Raw genomic sequence first — 14,352 nt, 5'->3', positions numbered from 1 at the left:
GTAAACTATCAATACGATGTGGAGGTTGAAAATAAAGACCTTGGAACCAGGTGAAAACCTGGGCTTGTGATCTAACTGCATCCCTTTCTTGGTTTGTGGCCTTGGGAAGATTGCTTCATCCACGTAAGCCTTTCTTTCTTCAACGATAGAATGGGATAATATAAAATGAGGATTATAATGGTACCTACTTTGTTGGCCTATTGTGACTATAACAAGAAACAATGTGAGTTAAGGGTTAGGCACAGCTTCATCGCCTGTGGCTGCTATTGCTGTTATTTCTGATGATGGGTACATATGTTTGTCGCAGACGTCTTATTGTCTCTTGCCCAGTTAGTGTAGAAAGTTTTTCCTACTTGATTTTTCTCCAATCTCTTGAAACATCGTTCATCTGTACTACACTTCCTGGTTTTCCCTCTGTGATAGAATCCATGGAGTTGAGCATCCAGCCCTTTGGTAAGTGCTAAGGGGGAACATCATGAGAAACGCTGGGCTGGAGAAGCACAAGCTGGAATCAAGATTGCGGGGAGAAATATCAATAATCTCAGATATGCAGATGGCACCACCCTTATGGCAGAAAGTGAAGAGGAACTAAAGAGCCTCTTGATGAAAGTGAAAGTGGAGAGTGAAAAGGTTGGCTTAAAGCTCAACATTCAGAAAACGAAGATCATGGCATCTGGTCCCATCACTTCATGGGAAATAGATGGGGAAACAGTGGATACAGTGTCAGACTTTATTTTGGGGGGCTCCAAAATCACTGCAGATGGTGATTGCAGCCATGAAATTAAAAGACGCTTACTCCTTGGAAGGAAAGTTATGACCAACCTAGATAGCATATTGAAAAGCAGAGATATCACTTTGCCAACAAAGGTCCATCTAGTCAAGGCTGTGGTTTTCCCAGTAGTCATGTATGGATGTGACAGTTGGACTGTGAAGAAAGCTGAGCACCAAAGAATTGATGCTTTTGAACTGTGGTGTTGGAGAAGACTCCTGAGAGTCCCTTGGACTGCAAGGAGATCCAACCAGTCCATCCTAAAGGAGATCAGTCCTGAATATTCATTGGAAGGACTGATGCTGAAGCTGAAACTCCAATACTTTGGCCACTTGATGCAAAGAGCTGACTCATTAGAAAAGACCCTGATGCTGGGAAAGATTGAGGGCAGGAGGAGGAGGGGATGACAGAGGATGAGATGGTTGGATGACATCACCAACTCAGTGGACATGGGTTTGGGTGGACTTCGGGAGTTGGTGATGGACAGGGAGGCCTGGCGTGCTGCGGTTCATGGGGTCGGATAGAGTTGGACATGACTGAGCAACTGAGCTGAACTGAAGGGGGAACAGGGGCTTCCCTGGTGGCTCAGATGGTAAAGAATCTGCCTGCCAATGCAGGAGAATTTGTTCGATCCCTGGGTCAGGAAGATCCCCCTGGAGAAGGAAGTGGCAACCCACTCCATTCTTGCCTGGAGAATCCCATGGACAAAGGAGTCTCTGGATGGCTACAGTGCATGGGGTTGCAAAGAGTCAGATACAACTGAGTGGCTAACACTTTCACTTACTTTTAAGGGGGAACGAGGAAGTGCAGACCATGGCTCTTTCCTGAAGAAAGCCTGCTGCTCTGCTCAGTCGGGGGTAGACTTCCACCATGAGCCAGACTGACCAGCAGTGCTGGCCAGGGGCCATCGTAAGGCAGTGGCACATGTCCCCATCCGGGCCCCACCAGTGAGTCTCGGGCCAGCTGGGTAGGGAGGCAATGCAAGGATGTAGCAGACCGGTTTGAGGAGGGGGCTGGAGACCCGACCTCAAAAGCTGGGAGGCCTTTGCTCAGACAGTCCGTGCGGAGATGTCTCTATCAAGGGCTGGAGCCTCGGGGAGATGGTAGCAGCTCCGCCACCCAGCAAAGCAGCCACTGCCTGGAGCCCTGGGCACAGGCCTCTGGGGAGAGAGGTTAAGGTACTCTTAAGAGCTGACTGGAGAAGGAAAGAGCATTCCCGGTAAAGAGTAGGAAGAGGGGCTCCTCATCCTCCCATTCCATGAGGCATCTGACCAGCATGTGGGAACAAAACAAGACCTCTCCACAGCAGGTCAGCATGCTCAGCGGCACCTCTCTGGGCGGTCGGAGCGATGGGGACGCCTGTCCCTTGTGCTTGGTGAAGGCTCGCTGGACAGGCCGGGTCAGCGACCTGCAGAGCAGAGATGGGGTCAGGCGCTTTGAGCTGTCTGTGTGGGGGGAGGAGGCGTCCCCAGGCTGTTTATCAGGAGCCAGCCTTGGGCATGCGGGCACCAGCTCTCAAAGGGCATGATGGGCTGGCAGCTTTGCATGCAGATTGCACTAGGCAAGAGGTACCCCTGGATCTGGCCTCGCAACACACTCCACAGGCCGTGTTGGCTCAGGAGCACAAGGAGGGAGGCTGATTGGCCTCGTGCAGCTGGCTGCGAGCCCTGCTATAGGGAGGGCTTGACTCCAGCTTGTGTGCTGAAGTCTGGCTGAATGGGCTGCCAAGGATCAGAGTTTATGTAAATACACAGAGGCCATGGTTCTTGCTCCACGCAGGAGCTCATATTTGATTGTCCTCACTTCCCAGTTGCAAGGGAATCTTGTTGGGGGAAAGCAGGGAGGGTGTGTGTTGTCCTTTGTGAGTGTCTTCACCACCATAACCTAGAAACACATCAGATTTCATCTGTTCCTGCAGTTGAGTCCCATTGGCTTGGCTGAGATGCTGAGAGGTACTCTGCTCCTTAGCACCCCTCCCTTCCTTGTTGATGCTGCCCGTGGTCTCATTTAGGAAGCTCACCCTGCCTGACCTGTCAACAGGGAAGGCGCGAGGCATCTGTGCGTCCAAGGAAAGGCAGCTGACAGCTACAGTGTCAATGTTTTATATTTTGATTTAAAAAAATGAGTCATTTGTTTATTTCTATTTCATTCTAAAAAGGATTGGAGTCTGTTTACAATTAGATCCTGTTTTTTTCCCTCTTGTGTTTTCTTTCCTTTTTGGTTATTTATAATGTAAAAACACCCTATTTTTAAACTTTCCACCTTTAGTCACAGTTTCTTTGGGAACGGTTTTCTGTTTTTAAAGGATCTATCATTTGTCTCCTTCTGCAGCTGGAAGGAGGTGGTAAACAAGGCCTGTGAGCCACATCGGCCCCACCACCTGTTTTTGTAAATAAAGTTTTATTGGAACACAGGGATGCGCATCTGCCTATTATTGACCTTGCCTGCTTTTGTGCTACAAGGGCAGAGTTGTAGAGTCAGGGAAGAGACCATGTGGCTGCAAAGCCAAAAATATATACTATCTAGCCCTCTGGAGAAAAAGAATAAATACTAAATATAATTTAAAACTTTAAGTTATAATTTTAAAATGCCATCTGGCCCAAGTGCATTTATCCTGATCGGCACTGTGTGATGATGTGAAGCTAGAATTGGTGTCTGTTCTTCTCTGTATCAGTGTTGCCCTGATTCCCAAGGCCCAGCCTTTCTGGATCTGTCTGGCCTGCAGAGGCTGCTCTTTCTGGGCTCTGTCCCAGATAGGGGCTCAGCCCAGTTCCGTGGTTTCCATCCTCCAGCACAGGACACGGTCAGTGTGGAAGGCTTGGCTAAAAGTTTGGGGTGTTAGAAATAAAGTTTTAGATTGAGGACTAGACACAATTCTGAAAGTCCCTCTGGTAACCCTTCCTGCCCCCACTAGGAATATGTTTTTGACCATCTTGCTCTTTAGATGTTCATGATATTGTTTGACCCTTCTTTTCCACTTTCTTCTGGAGAGCTATCATGCTCTCTACTTCTAACTTTCAGGTGATACCTAATATCTCCTAATAACTGGTATGTACCAGTTACTGAAAAATAACTGGAATATGAGAGGGAAATTTTCTGTGTTGCATAGGAACTTTGCTTCCCTAGTCTTCAGGTTTCCACAAGGAGGGGCATCAATTAGCGGAACACGAGTGGCCTCTCTCTGCTTCTCACTCATTAGTCCTCAAGGAGGAAGGACCTCTAATACTTCAGATGAGCTTGGGATAAGGACTGACCACATGCCCCTTCCTCAGTCTCTTTCCCTGGGGACACAGCTTCCTGGAAGCCCATATGCTGGTCTTGCAGTTTGGTGAGATAATTTCAGTCCAAGGGAGTAGGAGTATTTGGCGCGTGGGGTGGGAGTACTATAAATAAGCAAAGAATGGAATTTGATGAGCAAACTGACTCTTGTAGGCAGAAACTGTTAGTGGACAGGCCATACATTCTAGGGTGGATTTCCCTATTAGGAGACAAGGAGATAAGGATTTGAGGGCAAGTGATTTGTCTGGAAGGTGAGCTTAGGAAGCACCTGTTGGGCTGTGAGGAAAGGATTGCAGCCAATCAAGCCATTTACCATTTGGGTGCTCAGAGCTTCACCCCACAGTAAACTCTGGGAAATGGTGTAGAATCTGCACCTCAGAGCTGTCCTGTTGGAGAAGTGGGGGAGCTGAGGTATTTATACTCCAACTCTTGTCAGTCATTGATTGAGGATTGCTCCTGGTGGGCGGGGGTTGGGGGGGGTGACTTCCTAGGCACATCTGGCCTTCCCCACATCAGAAAGCAACCTTTTTATCTTTGAAGAAAATCCACAGGCAAAGAAGCTGATGCTAGTGGTAAAGAAAAGTGAAGTTGCTCAGTCGTGTCTGACTCTTTGTGACCCTGTGGACTGTAGCCCAAACAGGCTCCTCCATCCATGGGATTCTCCAGCCAAGAATACTGGAGTGGGTTGCCATTTCCTTCTCCAGGGGATCTTCCCGACCCAGGGATTGAACCTGGGTCTCCCACACTGCAGGCAGACGCTTTAACCTCTGAGCCACTAGGGAAGCCCTGGTGGTAAAGAACCCACCTGCCAATGCAGGAGACATAAGAGATGCTGGTTCAATCCCTGGGTTGGGAAGATCCCCTGGAGGAGGAAATGGCAACTCACTGCAGTATTCTTGCTGGAAAAATACCATGAACAGAGGATCTTGGTGGGTTACAGTTCATAGGGTTGCAAAGAGCTGGACATGGCTGAAGTGACTGAGCACTCACAGGCAAAACCCCTGAGGCCGCTACTCACTCCCTGAGGCTGAAAGGCTAGAGGGAGGTGGGTGGGGCCAGAACACTCTATCACTATCACAGACTGGTGTGGAAGGGTGAGTTTGGCATCTCTTTCTTAGTTAACTGTGTTTTAACTTTACTGTGGGACTTAGGATTGAGAGAATCCAATTTGGGGCTTTCTCAGGATTTGTTTTCTGATCATAGAATCTCACGGTTGGCTGTTAGTTATGGCTGCTTTCCAAGGCTGCAGGTCCCGGATCATCTCCAAAAGACTCCTATGGCTCAGTGGTAAAGAATCCGCCTGCCAATGCAGGAGACACAGGAGATGCAAGTTTGATCCCTGGGTTGGGAAGATCCCCTGGCAGAGGACATGGCAACCCCCTCCAGTATTCTTGCCTGGAGGATCCCATGGACAGAGGAGCCTGGCGGGCTACGGTCCACAGGGAGGCACAGAGTTGGACACGACTGAGCTCACGCACACACAGAGGCTCACCATAGATCCTCTCCATGGGCTGCCTGCCTGCCAGGGCCCCAGCTGCCTCCTCGAGACAGGGCCCTCCCCCAGCACCTCCAGCAGCAGCTCTAGCAGCCTGGCATCCTCTGTCCACAGACAATGGTATTTCTGCACCTTCACACTGTGGGCTCTCCCAGGAGAGGAGATGAGGCTGAGAACTGCTGAAAAGCTGAGTGATAAACTGGTTTGTCCAGTGCTCATAGATTCTTTGGAGTAGGCAATGGCATCCCACTCCAGTACTCTTGCCTGGAAAATCCCATGGACAGAGGAGCGTGGTAGGCTACAGTCCATGGGGTCGCAAAGAGTCGGACGGGACTGAGTGACATCACTTTCACTTTCATAGATTCTAACCTTGTCTCTTATGTCTCTTCCAGAGAGACTAATCTCTTAGTAGAAAATTATTGGTGAATAATTAGGTCCATTATTGACCCAATTATGTCAAGTCTCCTCCTGCCACCAATTGGGGGTGGACTCCTGTAGAGGCAGCAGGTGGCTCCCAGTGTGGCCATGTGGCTAGACTTGGGGAATGTGCGGGGTGGGCGATCCAACAGCTGCCCGCCTCCCCCTTAACAGACACTTCTCCACCCTCTGAACAGGGTCACTGGTGCATCTGTACTTGTCATGGCTTGAAAACCAGCTTTTCAGGCTCTTCTGGGCCTTAAGTGAAGCATTAAGCATTGCCACCCTTGGCCAGTTCCTAAAGGAGAAAGGCCAACAGTGCCATCAAGAAGGTCGCCCAGTGAAGTAAAGGTGCCCCACCCGCTGGTCACATTTCACTGTAAAGTTACAAGGCTTTCATAAGTCCAAGCTGCAGTCGAATTGGCCCTGTCATCTTCATTTAGCATTTGTCAAGGGTTCTGGAATATCACTTGACTGTGAGTTAGCTGTATGGTTCAGAAATTTTTAACTCCTCTATGGTTTTTCCTGTGGTCATGTATGGATGTGAGAGCTGGACTGTGAAGAAGGCTGAGCACCGAAGAATTGATGCTTTTGAACTGTGGTGTTGGAAAAGACCTTTGAGAGTTCCTTGGACTGCAAGGAGATCCAACCAGTCCATTCTGAAGGAGATCAGCCCTGGGATCTCTTTGGAGGGAATGATGCTGAAGCTGAAACTGCAGTACTTTGGCCACCTCATGCGAAGAGTTGACTCATTGGAAAAGACTCTGATGCTGGGAGGGATTGGGGGCAGGAGGAGAAGGGGACGACAGAGGATGAGACAGCTGGATGGCATCACTGATTCGATGGACGTGAGTCTGAGTGAACTCCGGGAGTTGGTGATGGACAGGGAGGCCTGGCATGCTGCGATTCATGGGGTCTCGAAGAGTCTGATGCGACTGAATGACTGAACTGAACTGAACTGAAGGGCAGAAAATGAAGAGGAACTTTAGAGCCTCTTGATGAGGGTGAAAGAGGAGAGTGAAAAAGCTGGCTTGAAAGTCAACAATAAAAAAGCTAGGATCATGGCTTCCAGTCCCATCACTTTATGGCAAATAGAAGGGGTAAAAGTGGAACCAGTGTCAGATTTTATTTTTTGGGGCTCCAAAATCACTGCAAACGGTGAGTGCAGCCATGAAATTAAAAGATGCTTGCTCCTTGGAAAAAGAACTATGACAAGCCTTGACAGCGTATTAAGAAGCAGAGACATTACTTTCCCAACAAGATCTGTATAGTCAAAGCTATGGTCTTCCTAGTAATCATGTACAGATATGAGGGATGGACCATAAAGAAGTCTGAGCACCAAAGAATTGATGCTTTTGAACTGTGATGTTGGAGAAGACTCTTGAGAGTCCCTTGGACTGCAAGGAGATCCAACTAGTCCATCCTGAAGGAAATCAGTCCTGAATATTCATTGGATTGGAAGGACTGATGCTGAAGTGAAACTCCAATACTTTGGCCACCTGATGTGAAGAGCTGACTCATTTGAAAAGCCCCCGATGCTGGGCAAGATTGAGGGCAGGAGGAGTAGGGGATGACAGAGGACAAAATGGTTAGATTGCACACTGACCTGATGGACATGAGTTTGAGCAAGCTCTGGGAGATAGTGGAGGACAGAGGGGCCTGGCGTGCTGCAGTCCATGGGGTTGAAAAAACTGGACACAATTTAGCAACTGAACAACAACAACAATTTTCAAACATGATGCTGATCTGTTTGGGCTGAGCTTGTAAACTATCACTGGGAGTGAAGGAACCACGCCGACTCTGTTCTTAACCCCAAAAGAGTCAGGTGACCTGCTTTGATTCATGAGAGCATAGCATATTGGTATAACATAGAGACTTTGGTGATGAGAAAATATCAACATCCCAGACCTGTGCAAAGAACTACCATATCAGCAAAGAGCCTCACAATATTAAAGCCGTGCTAAGGACATACTTCCCTGTTTAAAGAGCACGTTTCACAGAAGAGGAGGTTGAAACTGCAGAAACACTGAAATAAAGTAAAGTCGATCAGTTGTGTCCGACTCTTTGCAACCCTATGGACTGCAGCCCTCCAGGCTCCTCCATCCATAAGATTTTCCAGGCAAGAGTATTGGAGTGGGTTGCCATTTCCTTCTCCAGGGGATCTTCCCAACCCAGGCATGGAACCTGGGTCTTCCACATTGTAGGCAGATGCTTTACCATCTGAGCCACCAGGAGATTGCAGAAACATTGGAGATTGGAATATAATTAACACAAATAGCAGAGGGTTCTAGAATCCTGGAAATATCACCTCCTTGGTTATTGTGCTCAACATAATTATTGAAAATATGCCCAAATCCAAGTGTTTGAAGAATCAGGGCAGGACTTGTAGGCGCTTTGGGCTTTGGCCCAACAAGCTGCATTTCTAACAGAGCCTTTACAGAACAAGCATAAACAGCGTCCACAATATGTAGGGCTGTGCCCATCAAGCAGCCCACGGCAGTGTCCAGATTTAGTGACTGGTCACAGGTCGTTTGGTGCCCAACTGGCTTTTTCATGGCCTCTCAGTGCAAAGCGGAAGGCTCCCCTTGAGGTGGGCACGATAACGTGACCTCCAATGATGTCAAATTCTAGCACAGTGACCGACACACCATCAGCTCAGGCCTGGGGGACTTTCTGATGTTCGTGGGAGTTGAGATTCTAAGTTGGTCAGTGGGATTAATGCATTGAGACCAAAGAGGAAATAGATCAGGGCCCCTCTAGGGATGACATCTGCTTTCATTGTGAAATAGAATAAAGAGTGTTTGATTCTAACATTGTTGGCTGAAAACTCTCTGTCCCCACAGCGGGACAGCCTCAGGATATTAGGAGAATTTGTGTTGAATATAAACAAGTTTGAAAGAAGAAGATGGTGGTTGAATCTCTTCTTTCCATGGGATGATGAATCTGTCTCGATCATTGCTTACTAATGATGGTGAATTCAGTCTTAAAACCCAAACAATAAAGTCTTACAAAATTCAGATGGACGAGTGAAAGTCTTGGGAATCAAATCTTCTGACTGCCAGGTTTCTCTACTTTTAAATTGATCACTGTAGATAAAATCAGAACTGAGTCCATAGAGAAGAGGATTTGAATACTATTACTCTATGATGAGGAGAAGGTTGAATTTCTTTGAGAATTAAGTGGAGGCATCTGTTTTGTTTAAATTAAGGGTCTTTAAGTACCAGCCAGGGACTGAGTTGACAGCCATTTCTGTAATAAAGTAATAAATCATGGGGATGGTTAAGGAAGCAAGAAACACCACATTCTTACTTTGTTCAACCAATTAAGCAATAAGCCATCTGGGTCCTTTTGTAAATTACTGTCAAGCACATCTTATACAATTCAATTCAGCCTTTCATTTAATTATATTAATTTATTCCAGCAACTTTAAATTCCAAACAATGCCAATACCAATGTTCATTTTAAAAATAGAAGTCTAGTTTAGCTTTTATTTTTTAACAATTAACACCCTTCCCAAGGTTGTCATCTGAGAATTTTTAGCTCTGTCTCAGCCTCAGGATATTAGGAGAATTTGTGTTGAACATAAACAAGTCTGAAAGAAGATGGTGGCTGAATCTCTTCTTTCCATTGGACGATGACTCTGTCTAGATCAGCGCTATCCAACAGGCCTGTTTTCATGATCGAATGAAATGGAGAGCTATTGGATGGAGAGCTATTATCTGTGCTCTCCAACACAGTGGCTCTTGAGTCCTTGAAGTGTGGCCAGTACTACTGAGGAACTGAGCCTAAATTTTCTTTAATTTTAATGAATTTATGTTTAGATAGCCACATGTGGCCAGTGGCTCTTTGCCCAAGTCCAGAGTGTATTCTGAGGAAGGAAAAATACAGCATGCCATTAACTTCAACAGGTGGAGAAGAGATGCATAGTTCTGACGGATATTTTTTGGAAGCCCTCACTTCCTGCTCAGTGTTTGTTATCTGAAACACACTGCATCCCGAGACAGCCCAGAGGAGATGAACATCTTTGAGGGGAGTTCTCTGACCGTGTGAACAGGGAACTCCATCTGGAAGTGAAATGGGCACCACCTCTTCTTAATCGCAGAACCAACCCCACTCAACAACGCTTAAGTCCCATCTAGGTGGGCCAAGTCACAGCAAGAGAGACATCCGGCTTTCGCCAGCATGGACTCTGCCCTGAGGAAGATGTGTTCTTCCTATGGCTGAATGTTCAGACGTGGGCCTCTTCCTATGGCTGAATGTTCAGACGTGGGCCTCTTCCTATGGCTGAATGTTCAGACGTGGGCCTCTTTAAGGGTAACCAGACATTTCCTGGGGGCTCAGACCCAGCCCTTTCAACCTCATGGACACCAACACCCCACTCTAGTTCCTCTCAAAGGAATTTTGACTCAGATGCTGGCAGTTCCCTCCCAGGGAGATTTGCCTCTTTGCAAAAGTTGCTTGTTCTGATCCAGTCAATGCAAACTTGGTAACAGGACATCAGGAGTTTCTCAACTGCACACACTTCCTTTTAGTGGGAGCGTTCAGTCTAAGCTGACCCAACACCAATGACTATAGAGAAGCGTATTGCATGAGAATCTGATTATAGTTAATCAAGCTAGAGAACAGTGAGGGCAAGGGTGAATGGAGGTAGAAAGTCCCGAGAAAATTCTCATTAACATGAAGACATCTTACTCCAGGTCTACTGACTCTCTGCAGCTGCTAGGCTGAGCTGAAAAGTGGGCAAAAGTCTCTGTAATCCTGTTTTCTCTGCGTAGCTTGCTTCCTTCATCTGAGCTATGGTTCAACCAATGAACATGAAATTTGTCTTCATAAACTTATTCTCAAGTTTTTGGATGTCAGAACTTTGCACCTTCTTCACACTTTAATTTTTATGGTTGTCAACACAGACAGTCCAGGGTAAGGCAGTTTAGAATAAACTGATCAGTAGGAATGTTGCGTCCTGAAGGTGTTGCCAGGCCTCTTTCCTCTGTTGCTGCTGTTCAGTTGCTCAGTCGTGTCCAACTCTTTCTGACCTCATGGACTCCAGCCTGCCAGGCTCCCCTGTCTGTGGAATTTTCCAGGCAAGAATACTGGAGTGGATTGCTACTTCGTTCTCCAGGGGCTCTTCCCAACCCAGGGATGGAACCTACTTCTCCTGCATTGGCAGGTGGATCCTTTACTGCTGAGCCACCAGAGAAGCCCCTTCTTTCCTTAGTCAGAGATAAAAGGAATTGTACACTGCTCAGTGCGGGGAAAAAACCAAGAATCTTCTGTACCATGCCATGATCATCTACCAGTGATGAAGACAAGGAGACAATGGGTCCATATTTTTTGTCTAAAAGAGACAGTGGCCTGTGAAATAAAGGGCGGGAAGAAAAGACTTTCCGTATTCACTCATGGAGCTTGCGTCTCTGCTCTTGCCACTGCACACATGTAAAGGACCCGCTTCATGGACGGCACATGCCGCTGCAGTTCCCTTGGGCTGGGCTGAGATGGCCACACTTCTGTGTTCCTTTTGAGGGTGGAGTTCACCGTTCATCCACGGTGCTGACGTTGTCAAATCGCCACAGCTGGCTGGCTTTTCCATCACACTCACGCAAGTACAGATCTTTATTGTTTTCCTGCACCACAGCTTCCATGCATTTCCCAGAAAGAATGTGAACAATCATTCCATTCTGAAAGGAGAGAAGAAAAGGAAAAAAATATATATAAAGAAAACTAGTCAGACCCTCACAATCAGTCAGCAAAGAAAGAAATGCCTAAAATTTGTGCTAGTCATTAAGAGACGGATAAAAGGGTTGTCAGCTGGCCTGATAGGGAATTGGAGTATTTTGGCTACTATGGAATATAATTTATGTAGCCCTAAGTTTCCCAGGTGGCTCAGTGGTAAAGAATCCACCTGCCAAACAGCAGACACAGGTTGGATCCCTGGGTCAGGAAGATCCCCTGGAGAAGGACATGGCAACCCACTCCAGTGTCCTTGCCTGGGAAATCCCATGGACGGAGGAGCCTGGTGAGCTAGGGTCCATGGGGTTGCAAAAGAGTCAGACACAACTTCGCAACTAAACAACGACAACAACAATATGTAACATAAAACTTCCCACCTTAACCATTTTTAAGTGTAAAATGTATTCATGTTAAGTATGTTCACATTGTGATGAGACAGATCTCCAGAACTTTTTCTTCTTTCAAAACGGAAACTCAATACCCATTAAATGAGAACTTCCCTTTCCCTGCTTCCCCTCGGGCCAGGTAACTACTGTTCTATTTTCCGTTTGTATGAATCTGACTTTTCTATGCACCTCGTATTAAGTGTACTCATATAGTATTTGCCTTTTAGTGACAGGCTTATTTCACTTAGAATAATGTCTTCAAGTTTCACCCATGTTGAAGCAAATGACAGGATTTCCTTCTTCCTTAAGATGGAATAATATTCCATTGTATGCACATAGTGTATTTTGTTCATTTATTCATCAATCATTGGACTCTTGGGTTGCTTCCGCCTCTTGACTATTGTGAACAGTGTTGCTATGAACAGTACCTCATTTCTTTTTATGGCTGGATGAGAATACTTTTTTAAAGTCTTACTTTCTAATGCCTGAAAGATGCTGGGTATATCTTAGTCACTAATCTTTTACACATTATGCTTAAATGCGGTTTCTAAATCTATCTTATCCAGAGGCCTTGCTTAGAATGATCCTTTATGATCATTCATAAAGGGCCTTAACTTGGCTTCCACGAATTCTCTGAGCACGTGTGGCCCCCTGAGCCCTGGGCTCACCTGTCGCCAGAACCCCAAGAGCTTTGTTCTCAACATTTCTCGTGAGTTCAGCTTAAGTCTTAGACTATATGATTTTCCTCTTTCACAGCCTGCTTTAAGAGCGCTGATGCATGGCGTTCTGATTAGTTATTTAACCTCCACTATTTCCAAGCAAAAGGTGAAGATAAGACATTTTAAAAAGATGTGTGTATTAATTTGTTTTTTCATGTCCTTACACCCTAGCTCACATCAGAAGGGATTTGAGGTGAAGGAAAAACAATGAAACTGTAAAACAGTTGTTAATACTGTCTCCTTCCAACCCTTAAACTGCCCACTCTGCCTAAATACTTAGACTCCTCCTAGTTCCTCTTTATTGGATGCTGACCTCTGGAAAGGAGCTAGAGCCTCTCTCTGGGGTAACGGGAATTCAAGTCTTACGAAAATAAGGAAAGGCTCAGCATGAAATTAGCAAAGGAAGAAAGTACGATGTACCCCATCATCTATTTGATTGTGGAACAGGAGGTGGGCCTTTCCTCTGCTCCTAAAAGCACACCACTGACGGGGTTTGACAGCGTCTGTAACACGCCCCACAGTCCTACTCGAGGCCTAAAGCGGATAAACTTTAAAGCTAGGGGGTCTCCACTTTCCAGTGCATGAAGACTGAGCGACACAGAGACCTGGGAAATTAGCACCTTTCTGGATGCTGGCGGATAACTCGGCTGCAAGGTTGGCTTCACCGCCCCCCGAGGCCTTAGTGCCAAGCCACTAAGTTCAGCCCCAGGGACACAGGCTTGTGCGGTAATACTTGACCTCTCGGAAGAGGCAGACACGTGCCCGCCAGCGGCCCCATGAGCTCCTCCTGGGTGGGTCACTCACCTCCTGGTGGTCCCAGTGCTGCTGGTGGATGGCAGGGCCCCCCTCGGTGCAGTTCTGGAGAATCACCTGCTCTCGCCTGACGTCAAAGCACAGGTGCCCTGGGCCGCTGTAGCGGATGGCGCTCCGGCCCGTGTGCTCCAGGCGCTGGGACAGGGGAATGGCCGTTAGCACCGCTAGAAGGAGACCCTGTCCAAAGCTGGATAATGGAAGGAGAGCTCACCGCAACAGGGCCGAGGTCTGGGGGCAAGCTTCAGATTCCGCTGGAGCCAACAAGGCTCTGTCTCATAGTCAGGTTCACAGATACCATGCTGGACTAGCCCTGACCTCTGACACCGCCTCACTCCAGTTACCGTGACACTCACATTTATACATTCTGACAGTTTCCTCCCTTATTCTATTTACCGCAACATAGGCGAAGCCATCAGGCTTCCCTCATGGCTTAGCTGGTAAAGAATCCGCCTGCAATGCAGGAGATCCCAGTTCAATTCCCAGGTTGGGAAGATCTGATGGAGAAGGGATAGGCTACCCACTCCTGTATTCTTGGGCTTCCCTGGTGGCTCAGCTGGTAAAGAATCCGCCTCCAATGTGGGAGGACCTGGGTTCAATGCCTGGGCTGGGGAGATCCCCTGGAGAAGGGAAAGGCTACCCGCTCCAGTCTTCTGGCCTGGAGAAGTCCATGGACTGCATAGTCCACGGGATTGCAAAGAGCCAGACAGGACTGAGCGACGCTCACTTTCCTTTCACTTCCAGGTGAAG

General features: G+C 47.3%; 1 protein-coding gene across 1 annotated transcript in view; it reads right to left on the bottom strand.

Moving 5' to 3' along the window:
- Positions 1-10,208: 10,208 nt before the first annotated feature.
- Positions 10,209-14,352, bottom strand: part of GALNT15 (polypeptide N-acetylgalactosaminyltransferase 15) — a gene marked incomplete in the record, with an annotated part of 42,300 nt that continues 38,156 nt past the window's right edge. Inside the window, 2 exon segments of the mRNA XM_045166833.1 lie at positions 10,209-11,635; positions 13,597-13,740. Of these exon segments, the coding sequence (XP_045022768.1) occupies positions 11,489-11,635; positions 13,597-13,740 (291 nt within the window).

This window comes from Bubalus bubalis, chromosome 1, assembly GCF_019923935.1.
Source record: "Bubalus bubalis isolate 160015118507 breed Murrah chromosome 1, NDDB_SH_1, whole genome shotgun sequence".
In the NCBI taxonomy this organism is placed as follows: domain Eukaryota; kingdom Metazoa; phylum Chordata; class Mammalia; order Artiodactyla; family Bovidae; genus Bubalus; species Bubalus bubalis.
The sequence above is the reverse complement of the archived record's forward strand: the minus strand, read 5'-3'. Positions and strand labels throughout refer to the sequence as shown.